Consider the following 15,311-nt stretch of genomic DNA (forward strand, 5'->3'; position numbering starts at 1 on the left):
TATAACATGCCATTGCATTGATAAACAGGGTTATGTACATGAACTGAGTTGGGTCTACACACTCTTTCTCTGACTTTCCTCATCGAGCCGCTGTTTCAACTACCATTACGTCGGAGCTTTGGTCAATATCCTTGTGTATTTAAGTTAAATTTATTAAAGGGTTTCTCTCTGCTAACTCCTTTAGACATATACCAAGTGATGAGCCTGAATGTATAAAGTATTTTTTGTCATGTAGGGGATAATGTTTGCACGTATTTTACCCTGGTATCAAAAAAGGTTTCAGCTTGGCGTTGTCTATTAAGAGTAACTTCCAGCCAATCCATACGATAGGCAAAATCAAGTTTGGTAAGCATCATATTAAATGGTGGAGGTTGGGGTAAGATCCAACAATGCAGTATGTCTTTTCTACTGACTGCTGAAATTATGTTTGCTAATTTCTTGTCTGCCTTTGAAATTTTTGCTGTATCTCCAAAAATAGCCCATAAAAGAGTAAGATCTATCTGAACATGTAATGTATCTTTACAATAGAAAATGACTGATTCCCAAAATTGTTTGATCGAAGGACAGGACCATAGACAATGAAAGACCAACCCACTTTCTTATGTAATTCTGTGGAAAAATAACCCCTATATAGTATATCCAAAACATAACATGAAAATGGCTTGAATTGAGAAATGATAGAGATCTAAAATATAGGGCTAAGATTAGGGATTTGTTGTAACCATTTTCCCACGCCTCTTCCAAAATCCCTTTTGGATAATGGAGTTTTCTAGACTTTATAAAGGATGGACTTGGAAGGTTTAATTGTGGCTAAATAAAATAGACGGTCTATTGGATTATCAATTTCCTGTGGTGGAATAGCACGAATCACCGTTTGTGCATAAGTGCCTTGCTTGTAAATATGAGAGTCACAAGCTACTGAGGGGTATTCTTTAAGATTTGCGAATGAATATATATATATATATATAATGTGGGCGTCTGAGATAAGTGTCTTACTTGTGTAAACCCCTTTTTTACCCAGGTAAGGAATGGATTTCCAATATACTGTTCAAAAAGCCCCCCCAAAAAAATGTGGATAATTGTAAAGTTATGCACATGGGATGTAAAAATATGTAAGCCACTTATACCCTTGATGGGACTGCACTTGGCAAATCCATAATGGAGAAGGACCTTGGAGTCCTTGTAGATAATAAACTTGGCTGTAGCAAGCAATGCCAGGCAGCAGCTGCAAGGGCAAACAAGGTTTTGAGCTGTATTAAAAGGGGTATAGATTCACGGGAGGAGGGGGTTATTCTTCCCCTATATAGAGCGCTGGTAAGGCCCCATCTAGAATATGCTGTTCAGTTTTTGTCTCCAGTGATCAAACGGGACATTATTAAATTAAAGCGGGTCCAGTGAAGGGCAACTAAGCTGGTAAAGGGTATGGAAAGTCTCAGTTATGAAGAAAGACTGGCCAAGTTGGGTCTGTTTACACTGGAGAAGAGGCGCTTAAGAGGTGACATAATAACATAGTAACATAGTAAGTTGGGTTGAAAAAAGACATACGTCCATCAAGTATATGTATAAATATATAAGGGGATCATATAATAATCTCTCTAATGCTTTATTTACTAGTAGGTCCTTCCAACTGACACGAGAAAGTTGTGGAATTCTCTCCCCACATCAGTCGTACTGGCTGATACATTATATAGCTTTAAGAAGGGGCTGGATGGCTTTTTAGCAAGTGAGAGAGTACAGGGTTATGGGAGATAGCTCTTAGTACAAGTTGATCCAAGGACTGGTCCGATTGCCATCTTGGGCCCCTCTGCGGCAAATTAGAGAGGCTTCAGATGGGGTTTTTTGCCTTCCTCTGGATCAACTAGCAGTTAAGCAGGTTATCTATAGGCATTATGGTTGAAAGTGATGGATGTACGTCTTTTTTCAACCTAACTTACAATGTAAACCTAACACAATGGGCAAACACCCTAGGCTTCACCAACGCTTGGCGTCCAGCCCCCATAAATCCTTCTCTAGGATAGACCTGGCCCTAACCTCACTGAATACACTTCTTATCTACCCCAATCCTTATCAGACCACTCCCCCCTTCAACTTATAGATCGTTGGCTCCCCTACCCCACAGATAAGCTGTGGCAGTTGAGCCCTCTGTGGCTCAAACACCCCGAAATACTAGAACCACACATAGAAGCCTACCTAGAATATTGGGACATAAACTCGGGGTCAGCCCCACCGGAAATGGTGTGGGACACCTCCAAGGCAGCTGCTCCTGGCTCCCTAATGACCTCAGTTGTTCAGGTCAGAACAGCAGCAAAAGAGGCATGTTACTACTGCTGAAAACACTAACACAGGCACAACAACTGCACTATAGTAACCCATCCGTAAATACCTATGAAGAGGTGAGGTGAGCAGAAGCAGCCTTAGCCAGGGAATCCACTGCTATAGCAAAAAAAGCCCCACTATACAGCTCCCAACCAATCTTTGATAAAAGGGACAAAAACAGTATAACACTGGCCTTCTTAGCCAAACAACAGCAAACCTCTACAGCTGTGCCCCGCATTCAATCTAAGGAGGGCTGAATGATCTATGAACCTCACTTAATAGCTTGAACATTTGCTAAGTACTATGAAAACCTCTATAACTCCAATACCTCAAGTACAATACCCCAGCTGTGAAGTTATACATAAGGCCCTCTTACTTTAGTTTTAAAGGAAAAAGAAAGGCAAAGTCACTTGGGAGTGCCACCCCCAAGTGAATTTAATCGCCTACCTTTTACCCCGGGCTGGTGCCCCTGCTCGGAGAGAACAGCACCAGCCCGGGGTAGCAGCGATTGCTTTCTCCTTCCTGGTTCCCTGCAGTGCGCATGTGCAGTAGAGTGGAAAGCTGAACTTTAACAGAAAAGATGGCTTTTCACTCTACTGCGCATGGGCCGACTGCTGGCATTTTCGGAAAGGGAAGCAGGAAGGAGGAAGCGCTGTGCTCCAGGTACCCCGGGCTGGTGCTGTTTTCTCCGTAAAGGGGCACCAGCCCGGGGTACGAAGTAAGCGATTAAAGTCACTTGGGGGTGCCTAACATTTTGGCACCCCCAAGTGACTTTGCCTTTCCTTCTCCTTTAAACATACAATTAACTTCATAACTTATTTATTCTCTATCCGCATTCTGCCATAAACTTAGTAGCTTCAGTCATGAATCTGCTTTACTTAAATTGGCCACACATGGGCAGATTAAAGCTGCCGATTCGACTCCTGTAGACTAATTCGGCAGCTTATCTGCCCATATATGGGCTTCCATTATTGATATCTGCCTGAAAATCGGACAGATTTGATTTTCCTGTTGAAGCAGCTCTGTCCGAAAATTCCTATCACTGTAATCAATCAGATTAGAACAATATTGCCCACCTTAGGAGGGTATACAGTGGGAAAGATTCACTAGATGGATGACCTCACCAAAGAGCAGATGTTATAGCATATGACCACCTTTAGGGGCAGATTCATCAAAGTACGAGTTTGAATTCCGAAATGGGTAAAATTTGGATTAGATATGAGAATTTCTGATGATCAGAAATTTCACGAATATGCTTACGGAAAAATTGTAATAGTCACAATAATATCGTATTGGCGACCTGAAAGTCACAAAGTTTTTGTATCCGAACGATCGGAAACGGCGGGAAAACCTTTCTAACTTTGATCCTTCTGTGCATGTTTTTGGAAGCGTCCCATAGGACTCAATGGTGCTCTGCAGCTCCAACCTGGCCCAGGGAAAGTCACAATACCGAAGCTTGAATGAATCCGAAACTTTCGTACTCGGCTCGACAAAAACGATTTTTAGCACAAATTGTCAAGCAAATTGACGCAAGGTACGAAAAAGTCGCAAAAAATACGCACAGTATGAAAACTTTTTTTTGTATTCGGATTCAGTCGTACTTTATGAATATGCCCCTTAGTGTGCATCAGTGAGCCGATGCGGTCCTCATTCCAATCGCCCCTATGCCCATTGTTGTAGCCTGATATCACCCATCTTAGGGTATGGCCACCTTAAAGGAGAAGGAAAGGCAAAGTCACTTGGGGGTGCCAAAATGTTAGGCACCCCCAAGTGACTTAAATTGCCTACCTTTTACCCTTGGGCTGGTGCCCCTGTTAGGAGAGAACAGCACCAGCCCGGGGTACCTGCAGCACTTCCTCCTTCCGTATTCGCGCGCGCAGTAGAACTTTAACAGAGAAGTCGGCTTTTCACTCTACTGCGCATGCGCCTGTCGTGTAGTCCTTGCAAAACGAAGCAGGAAGGAGGAAGTGCTCGCTCGCAGGTACCCCGGGCTGGTGCTGTTTTCTCCTAACAGGGGCACCAGCCCGGGGTACAGGGTAAGTGGTAAAAGTCACTTTGTGGTGCCTAACATTTTGGCATCCCAAATTGACTTAGCCTTCCCTTGTCCTTTAAGACAGTTCTGCATTTTCAGCTATATGTAAATCCCTTTTCTCTGCTCCAAATACATTTTAATTTGGCTAGATCCTGGCTATAATACCACATTTAAATGAATACATTTAGTAAAGCAATGTGGTACAAATTGTAATGATTATACAGTGCTGCTAGCAAAGAGGCATTTTTCGAAACATGACAGTATCCTGATTAAAAGCAAAAAGATCTCTTTGGTTTGCTAACAGCACTGTATTATTGATTCCTTTTATATAGGTATTGCTTTATTAAATATATTGCTTTAAATGCATTGCAAAGGAGTGTGAATAATATTAAGTGCAGGTAGTATTACAGCCAAGACACATTTAGTTAAAATGTATTTAAAGCAGAAATGAGGGATTCACTAGCTGAAATCACATGTAGCATGACTGAGGCTATAGAGGCGTTGAGGTGGGACAAAGGCTGACATCACAGAGAGGAGGATGAATGGATGAGCTAGGACCTGTCAGGAAAAAGTAGATAACATAACATACATCGCAAGGAGGAGGATGAATGGGGCAGGTGGGACCTGTCAGCACAAAGTAAAAGGAGAACGTATAAGTGTTATCAGCAGTGTGGAAGGTGCGATAAGGATTTCGTAGCAATACTGAGATTTTAGGGGAATAAGCAGGACGCGCTTTAGATTTTCAGCCAGATGGCCTAAAATGGACACCGTAGCAGTGGTGGTAGAAGCTGAGACTTTTCAACAGCTACGTTCGCCATCTTTATTTTGTCAGTTCTGTGTATATGGTGAGCTTTAATCGTATAATATTCAGGCATGGTATCGTTTCCCGAGGGAGCTTGAAGCAAGGTGGACCAGCAAAGACGTGGACAAGCAAACAATTAGAAACAAAATTACAATTTGTAAATCGCTGCCAATACAGAGGGAGTAACGAGGTGATGGCTGGAATGTGGCATCCTCCGGCTTGCCTTTTACTCCTTGTCGGATTTGTGCACGGTATTTGGGGTGTTCAAGGTGAGGTTTTTAATTTGAAACTGGATTACGGAGCAGAGGACGGGGGCTGATTATTTTACGTGCTCTGATGACTTATATTTTGTTGTAACCATAAATTCATAGATGTAACGGAACGCAATAGTGTAATGTCTGACTGGAGTCCCATGGGCCTGGCTCTGATGCTATGTTGTACATTATGCTTGGGGTACCACAATAACAGGGTCATTGCTGACTACACAGTATTTACAAAAGCTCGGGTAACGATGTTGTTTCACCCTTAAAGCATTAATTATATAGAATGGTGAATGAAGTAAAAACTGAACAAAATAAATCATGGTCCCCAGATCATGGGTGTTATATATTTTAATCTGGAATGAAAGACTTACAGTTGTGTTCATGGGTATCCTAAAAATTGTCGATTGAAAGTACCAAACATGTAGCACAGAACCAAGATTCATTGCAAGGCTGCCCTATCCCCATGCAGCAATCCTTTTGGCAGTGCCCCTTTGTATGCTATGCAGTCCCAAAATGTAACATTCCTTGCCTGTGTATAGTGGTATGAGAGGACTTAATCTTGCAAATAGAGGTCATATAATTATTATATACAGAGCTGAGAGAAGCAGATATACGCAGCACGTGCCCTTGCCCTTAGGCTACCATGCTTTGGCCTGGCTATGCATGAGCTTTGGTCTAAAGTGTGAAATTAGAGCTCGCAACAGAAAATTTTACCCACTCTCTATTCATTCCTATAGGATATTAATTATTGAGTAAAATGGTGCACTGATCATTTTTATGGGAAAAAAAATAACACTCCCTATCTGTCAATAATCCCCTCTAATGTACTTGTACAGAGTAATCATGTCCCCTTGCAGATACCTTTTTCCCAGAGAAAACAACCCAACTGTGACATTCTAACGTTATAGTTTAAATCTTCCATCCCTTTTACCAGTTGTTTTACCAGTTACCAACATGTCTTGCATCCTCTCTAGCTCATTAATATCCTTCTTAAGAACTGGAGCCCAAAACTGCACTGCATACTTAAGATGAGGTCTTACCAGTGGCCTATAAAGAGGCAAGATTGTTTTATTAATGCACTTTTTTATGCAAGACAGTACTTTATGTGCATTGGTAGCCACTGAATGACTGCCTGGAATTACACAACTTGTTATCTACAAAAATCCCCAGATCTTTCTTTCAATTAAGGATACCCACAACACACTACCATTTCATAGATAGCTTGTGTTTATATTATTTCTACCAAAGTGCATAACTTTTCACTTCAACACTGAACCTCATTTTCCATTTTTTTAAACTCAATTTCAGGGTTGTAAATAAATAGATAAACTTTGCACCAATATCACTTCTGGTAAGGGATTTGCCAAATGAATGAATCTCTCCCCGATATGCCCACTTGGGTGGGCGATATTAGGCTAAATCGGTTTGGTTTGGCCCTGGGGTCAATTGATTGAACAGCCATAGCAGCCATTGGACCAAGGGCTGCATCAATAAGCTGATGTGTTCCCCAATCTGACGGGAAAATTAAGCCTGCCGGATCAATCCCTAGTCAATTTTTTTTTGCCAGATATCAATCAGGGAGGCCTGTCAAGGGTCCCCATACATGGGCAGATAAGCTGCCAAATTAGTCTAAAGGGCTAGAATCGGCAGCTAAAATCTGCCCTTGTGTTGACACCTTAACAGCAGTTTGTTGCAGAGATATGTGATATAAAAGTATTAATACTCTGGAATCAATATAATATTTGAAAAAAAATGCAAAAAATTATATATAGTGATATAGATCAGACATGGCTTATATATATATTTTGAAATAAAAATACAAAAAGCTTGAAACTTTACTCTTTAGTTCGTACTGCATAGGGACATTTTATCTGGGGATGCATCAACCTAAATTCCATATTTGCATATGGATTTTAGGCTATGGAAGATTTAAATAGAAAGGCATACTTAAAGGGATACTGTCACTGAGAGAGGAGCAAGTAGAGCAGGAACGAACTGCCTGTGACATCACTAATAATTTTTTAACTTTGTGAACAATTAACTACTTAATAGGCACATCTAAGTAGTTCATGGAATATGTATATGTTTGTAACAGAAGCCATTGGATATGGTAATTTTTATGGGCGGGATCATGGGTATATATTTCCTATGTGCAAGAAATGGAGAGAGGTCTCTGAGGAAGTGCGCTGTCACGAAAAGCGTAAGACCTCAAGCTGTGTTTTTTAGATGTGCAAATAAAGGTTATTTGATTTTAATACCAACTGTTGCGGGGGAGGAGGAGGCGGCATATGGATTTTAGGGTATGTCTTAATATGACAAAATAAACTTCTTTCACAAATGAATGAAGGGGGATATCCCTGCAGTGTGCACCAACCATTTTGGTTTTTGCTGTGCTACCACTGTTATGATAACCATGATAACGTGGGTGTGGATTGAAGTGTGTGTGGTTTTAAAAAAAGGGAGTGGTCAAATCTGGTTTCTATTATTGGCCCTCCACTAAAAGCTTCTTACAGCTTTGAAAATCAGTAGAAAAATCCAAGTTTTATATCCAGTTTAAACCATCAAGCCTTTGTGGTAGACTCAAGGTCTATATTTGCATGAATTACTAACTCCTCACACACTGAAATCTTTAACCTTATTACAGGAATCTTATGCCATCCTTAATTTGAAATATTCTGATACAGACAAAATGTACATTTTTATAACTCTTGGTCCCCACACCAAGCTACATTATCATACAAACTTTGCTGTTGTAATGCCTTTCAGTCAAATAATACCACATCAGTGATCTATTCTCATTTGATAAATGCCTCAGGGGCCTCACACTCCTATATGAAAGTTGGGGAAATAGACCTTGGATCAGGGCTGTGGAGTCGGTAGATAAATTCTCTGACTCCGTCTTCTCAGTTTCTGATACTTCCGACTCCGACTCCTCTGTTTTTAATATGCTAATGTATTTTATACATCCAGGAAGGGGCAGGGGGGAAGGGGCACTTAAAACACAACTGAACTGATAATAAACTGATAGACAATTTTATCTATACTCCTACTCCTAATGATTTCCCTAGAATCCCATAGTCATGTTTAAAGTTGAAGCTAACATTCCCTTCACGTATACAAGTATTTCTAGTCCTGCAATTTTTTTTTACTTAATTAGTTATCAATGAGAGTTAAGGTCCCCATACACTATAAGATCCGCTCGCTTGGCGATGTCGCCAAGCGAGCAGATCTTCACCCGATATCCCCACCTACGGGTGGGCGATATCGGGTAGCAAGTAGCTAAATAAAAAAATAATCCGATCGTTTGTTCCTGGGGCCAAACGATCGAATTACATTTGCGGCCATGGGGCAGTCGGTTCGGGGACCGCATCAACGAGCCGATGCGTTCCCCGATCCGACTGGATTTTCTAACCTGGCCGATTGAGATCTGGTCAATTTCAGGCCAGATATCGGTCGGCCAGGCCACTCGGTTCTGCCCATACACGGGCCGATTAGCTGCTGTATCGGTCCAAGGGACCGATATTGGCAGCTACTATCGGCCCGTGTATGGGGACCTTTAGGCTAGGTTCACAGTGGGCATTGTGTTCCCTGTAACTGAGGAACACAACGCAGTGGAGCTGCCGCACCTTAACTGTGCGTTACGTCCCATTTAGTGAAGCATACAGTCAATGAAAAGCATGCTTCATGGTCACTCAACGTGTTAGTTTATGCACTGCGTGCATTGGGCTTTATTCTTATAGCAGAGAAGTAATTAAGACTGTTTGTGAATTGGGACATTTAAACTTGCTTTATTTTTTTTTTATTCCCATTTAAATTTAGTAGGAATCGGAGTCGGTTCATTTTTTCCCGACTCCGACTCCAGGTACCCAAAATTGCCTCCGACTCCACAGCCCTGCCTTGGATCTCCTCTTACCTTGGAAATATGGGAGAAAGTTCGGTCTTCCATATAAAAGCTTCCTCCTAGTATAGGAGTTAAGGAAGCAGCTTATAAAGTAATGTATCGCTGGTATCTTACACCTACCTGCAAACATATTATAGACCCAGGTGTCCCACCAACTTGCTAATAGAGGCCACTATTTACATATACGGTAAAGTGGCCCTATTGTTTCTGCTCTTGGTCTAATGTCTCTCAGCTCATCTCCCAGTTCAGGGGTCCCCAACCGCTGGGCTGCCATCCACTGGGCCGCCTATGGTCCCGGCTGTGTAGGATACGTGGCGTGCACAAAAACGCACGCCCATAAAGCTACGATTTAACACGCGCACCATGCATAAAGTCACTAATTAATGCGCGCAGCACGCATATAGCCGTGAATAAACTGATGGATTTGAGCTGCCGTCTTATTGTCGCCTAAAGTAAGCCTAATTTATTGTTTTGGGGCATTTTTGTTGCTAAATTATACCAACCAAATTATACCAACTTTTGTTTGCTGACCACAAGCTATTTTTCGTCCGCTGCTGCCTGACATTTAAAGAGACAGTAACCTATTTTCTCTAAGATGGAGGAACTGTTGCAGCAAATGGCAAGGGCTGCAGTTCAGCTTCAACAGGGTATAGTAATGCAGCAGCAGTCCACAGAGGCTCAGCTACTTGTGTTGAAAGAGCAAGCAAAGTTATTGGCTGAGGTAATACATCAAAAGTTGATCCCCACTGATGATGCTAAAGCTTTCCTAACCAAATTTGATAGGACTGCCGAGCGAGAGGGGTGACCCCCAGACAAATGGGCTGGTCTAATAGCTCCATTTCTGTCTGGAGATCCACTAAAGGCATATTATGACCTTGACCCAAATGACGCCATGAACTATGATCGCCTGGGACTACCAACTCGGTAAGCCACTCAGGTCACTGATGCATGACCTTATCTATTTGGTCATCAAGTGGCTACCTTTCTGATAAAGCTTACTTAGTGTTTACCTTTCTTTAACCATTTAAGTGCTGCAGAACATATAATCTACTTTCTGTGGATCAAATTCTCTGTGCCACACGTTGTAGGTTCTGCATTCTGCAGCACTTCTGAGTGGAGGGGGGCTTTTAAAGCCACTCCTTCTCGTTCCCCAGCCCCTAGGCCAGGGATCCCCAACCTTTCTTACTGGTGAGCCACAGTCAAATGTAAAAAGACTTGGGGAGCAACACAAGCACCATAAAAGTTCATGGAGGAGCCAAATAAGGGCTGTGATTGGCTATTAGGGGCCTCTATGCACCCTATCAGCTTACAGGGGCTTTATTTGGTAGGAAATCTTGTTTTTATTCAACCAAAACTTGCCCCCAAGTCAGGAATTCAAAAATAACTCCCTGGTTTGGGGGCACTGAGAGCAACATCCAAGGGGTTGGGGAGCAACATGTTGCCCCCGAGCCACTGGTTGGGGATCACTGCCCTAGGCAATGGGCATAATCGGGTGGGTCCTTAAGCCCAACCATGCAGGTGCCCCTAGGCAGCAGCAGACATGTGGAAACTGTACTTGTTGTGGCTCTTGCCATAACCTTCTCCACATGCCATTAATGCCAACTTCCATCTGCTGTTGAAGCCCTCCTGCCTTGCCTGCCGTGTTTTACATACACACTCACAGACCCGCTTTTTACACTAACACATACTTTAATTTATACTCTCACATTTTTACAGGTTCAGGTTTGATACACTTACAGCACTCACACACTTGCTCACAATAAGCAGTTTGTGAAGTGTTGTATTGTGTATGAGACAAATGTTTTAATGCCAGTGCAAACAGTGTATTTGCTAATCAAAATACTTTTTGCATGTTATTTTGGTAAGTATATAACATTTTTGGTTATTTTGCATTTTTAGCTGTTTTGTTGTCTGATCAGCCATTTTTATTAAATTTTCACTTCTGTATAGATGTTCACTTGTCTGCACCTGTAAAACTGCAATTTTGACCACTAATTAGACTAGACGAAAAAATACATTGATTTAAGTGGTTTTATTGGATTTTAAATCTAAATTTATTGGATGTAATTTTATGCATGTGGGACGTTAAACTGTTCAGTAGAACCCTAGCTTTCATATTTATGGTGTTTATGTTGGTTCATTCTGGAATGTGGGTGATGTGTTGGGGTAACAAGCAAGCTTTGAGACAATTTTTAGAAGTTAAGTTTAAGAAAATTTAGTGTAGCATTGCCGTTTGGTACTTTGTGGTACAAAGACATCTTTATGCATTTTGAATTTGGCAGAACATGTTGTTTCTTAAAGCAGCAGAAATATATGCCATAAACTATGAATGCATAGTGTACATTTGTGGTTTTCATGTTCCATGTTATCCTATACACATTGGGTATCAAACAGTTCAGAAGTACTCTGGTATTCTGCATTGCAATTCAGTAGTGGGAAGGCAGGACTTTGCTACTGGTTTTGTGACAGCAAGCCACTCCCATTTAGCAATGATTTGGGGGAAGAGCTCTTATCAGTCCGTAATATTATTCCTTTTATTTAAAAACATAAGCATTTTTGGTAAACAAATAAATTTGAGAATGTTATTTTCACCATATCTGTCCATTCACACTTTCATTTTCACGATAGTTCCCCTTTAACAATATCTAAATTCTAGCTGGAGCACTGTGGTTTCTTCATAATACCCTCTGGTGGTATATGATCTGTATTAACTGTAACTTATTTTCCATACACAAACTGATGACTATTGATAGCATCTCTTTTTCTACTCAAATCATCAGGGCCTTTGAAGCATATGCCACTTGCCTGTTATTTGAAGAAGCACAGCTCCAACAGTGCTTTAAGAAGCATCAACAAAGATTGTTACTGGTAAATTTACAAAATATTTAAGGACTGGAGATTCTGTCAGCAATGGGTTCAAGTTGTTGAATGCTTGCTAATGTTCTTCATTAAAAGTCGTTATTGCATTATTTATAATAAGTTTTCTGAAGGATATGGGATGAATTTGCCTAAGAAAATCACTTTCTAATCTCTCTACATCCAATTTACATTCTGGAGTAGGCATCTGTCTTATAGCTTCAACTTTGTTTGGGACTGTTATAGCCTCTCTATATTTTTAGACCAGTTTTGCATTTGCTTCCCAACACTTGTCTTACCCCCATATGTAATAAGACGCACTAAGTTTGCCCAAGAGCAGTAACCCATAGCAACCAATAAGATGTTTACTTTTAAACAGGTGACCAGTAAATTCTACCTGCTGATTGGTTTCTATGGGTTACTGCTCCCAGGCAAACTTAGTGCCTTTAATTACATTATCCCCTTAGTCTCTTGAGTTGTACATTTGTCTCTGCCTAGATCAATATCATCATATCACCCACAGTTGCTTTACAATGAAAAACCTATAAAGCAGATTTCAATCTTAGGCTTATGTTAGACATGGCGTATTCTCGGCAAGCCGAAAAACGCTTGCCAAGAATACGCCCTACACCTCCTACCTGTGCCTGCACCGGAATTAATGAGATACGCTCCGGTGCAGGCACATGTAGCCGAAATACACATAAAAACGTGAGACTTTGCATTTTATGCAGATTTCGGCTACATGTGCCTGCACCCGAGCGTGTATCATTCATTCGGGTGCAGGCACAGGTAGGACGCATTTACTGTAGTGGGGCGTATTCTCGGCAAGTGTTTTTCGGCTTGCCGAGAATACGCCACACCGGACATCAGCCTTAGGCAACTGTAAAGACTGGGAACTTGAGTCCAGCTCTGAAAAGTATTTCACTTTGTGGAGTTTTTGGGATTTCCTCCAATACAGGAAGCTAATGTTCTCTTATTACAACTGTGTTCAATTCCTGGGAATCAAAACACATACACTCAAGCCATAATTGGATTTTTCAACAATTACGGTACTAAAGGATTCACACATTGTGTTGTTCATTTCTTGCAGTTACATTCAGTTTTTTGTAGGAAAAATGATACAATTCCTCAAACCTGCGGTGTTTTGGATAGGACTTGGATAGTGAAGGTCCTTTTCTATAGGTATTGCAGGGCTTCCCACAATCACATTATCATCACATTTATTTAAAAGACTGACTTTAATTTCCTCTTCAATTAGTATCCTAGAGTTTTCTATACTTTAGCCACACACAAATAGCTTTTGGATTTTCCTCAATATATGTCAGGATATTATTGTAGACTAATTTGTTTAATTGGGTTCTCATATAATTTTGGGATTTGAGTGAAAAACAGTTCACGTTTTATGTCATATTTATACAAAAACGCTAATGTCATTTACTATATTGTTGGATTAGCAACACTGTGATGTAAAACTGAGGGTGAAGACAGTTGGGAAGATTAGTCGCTGCAATTTTTAAAATCCAGTTGCAGCGACTAATGTACTGGTGACTTTTTCCACATAGTCGCTGCAACTTGTATATTTTACATGGAGGTTAGCTAGCGACTGTGTTTTTAGTCATCATGACTCAGGTTTTTTTTTAAAAAAATCAAGTGGACTAAATCACCCTGACTGTTTTCACCCCTATTTTTTGTAAGTGAAGCACATAGCCGCTCCTACTAGCCATATCTACATATCTCATGCTTCTTGAGTATGCTAAAACCTTACATAAAACTAAGCCATCATTAACAAGGCACTCTTCATTCCAGGAAAATTGGAGTAAAATGTAGGGGAAAAAAAACCTAATGAGTACTGCAATTATCATTGCCTTATAATATCTGTTGTTTGTGAAATGATATCATTAAAGGTTTGCTATGTTTAAAAAAAACCTTTTGACAACTCTGTTTATCTTCTGTTTCTTTTTAGTAAATAAACATAAACCATGGATAGAAACCGCTTACCATGGTATTGTAACAGAAAATGATAATGCTGTTTTGTTGGACCCTCCACTGATTGCATTGGATAAAGATTCGCCTCTCCAATATGCAGGTATGAAAAGCGTCATTAATTTCAGCAGCAGTGATTAATGTTGCTATTTTAAGGTTTCTTTGTTAGGATATGGTATGTGCTCTGTTAAATATGTTTTCCACTTTCTTCAAACTTGTCTGGTTTTCAGGTTTCCCTTATGATGTTAACTATATGGAATTAGGGTTAAACTGTAATTTATTTTTTAAAAACACATACTGATTGGCCATATAAGCACATGTGACAGTAAGTGAGAACAAGCTGTTGCTGGACATATTTACATCCTGTATGACCTAGATGATGGAGGAGTTGATCTATGATGGGGGATTGTAAGTAACAGGGTGCTAACTTAGGTGGTTCATTGTTGGGTGTGTACCTGTTTCTTCTCTGCATAAGAAACTAATTTGCATACCCTACCAACACAAAATCATTTGGAGGGGTTGAACTTTCAGCCATTGTGGTGAAAATTGCTGCTGGTAAAAAAAATTTGTCGCAGAATAGCATGAAATATTTATGGAGGCATTTTTTTTTTGGAGAAGGTCAGAGTGCTTAGTGCTGCATTTAGCAGGGGGAAATGGCATATTACTGTCATAGTAATTTTATTTTTTCAAAACACCATCAATTAACACCGATCTTCACAGAGCCACTGAAATCTTTTTTGTAAGAGCAATAGATAGATTATTAATAGATTTTAATTTGAAGTTTGATATTGAGATTTTAAGCCCTTTAGTAGCTTACACCACTAGCATTGGTGGGCAAGAATGAAACATTCCCTGATCTGATAGCCCTTGAACGCAAAAGATCCAGGGCCTGTATCAGTCTTGCAAAAGAGAGGAGCACTCTGAAGCAAGCATGAGCAGGCAGCAAAAAAGAATTCATTAATTGGACGACAGGTTAGCACAGTTCTGGTGAAAGATTTAGCAATCAGTCTAGCAGAAGCAAGATGGATTGACAGCACTCAGTGAAACCTTCCTGATGTGCGCAAGTCAGAGGCTGAATGCCTGGAACTAAGGCAAAAAAAATGTAAAATTTAATTTGCCCCTGTTCAACTGATGTCAGCGAGACAAAAAACTGTCTGA

General features: G+C 40.6%; 1 protein-coding gene across 1 annotated transcript in view; it reads left to right on the forward strand.

The window, feature by feature from the left end:
• Positions 1-4,860: 4,860 nt before the first annotated feature.
• Positions 4,861-15,311, forward strand: part of clstn1 (calsyntenin 1) — a 144,586-nt gene continuing 134,135 nt past the window's right edge. Inside the window, exons 1-2 of the mRNA XM_002940310.5 lie at positions 4,861-5,419; positions 14,134-14,256. Coding sequence (XP_002940356.2) covers positions 5,191-5,419; positions 14,134-14,256 — 352 coding nt within the window. The 5' untranslated portion in view covers positions 4,861-5,190. The remainder of the gene's footprint in view (positions 5,420-14,133; positions 14,257-15,311) is intronic.

The sequence above is a fragment of the Xenopus tropicalis genome, chromosome 7 (genome assembly GCF_000004195.4).
Source record: "Xenopus tropicalis strain Nigerian chromosome 7, UCB_Xtro_10.0, whole genome shotgun sequence".
NCBI lineage: Eukaryota > Metazoa > Chordata > Amphibia > Anura > Pipidae > Xenopus > Xenopus tropicalis.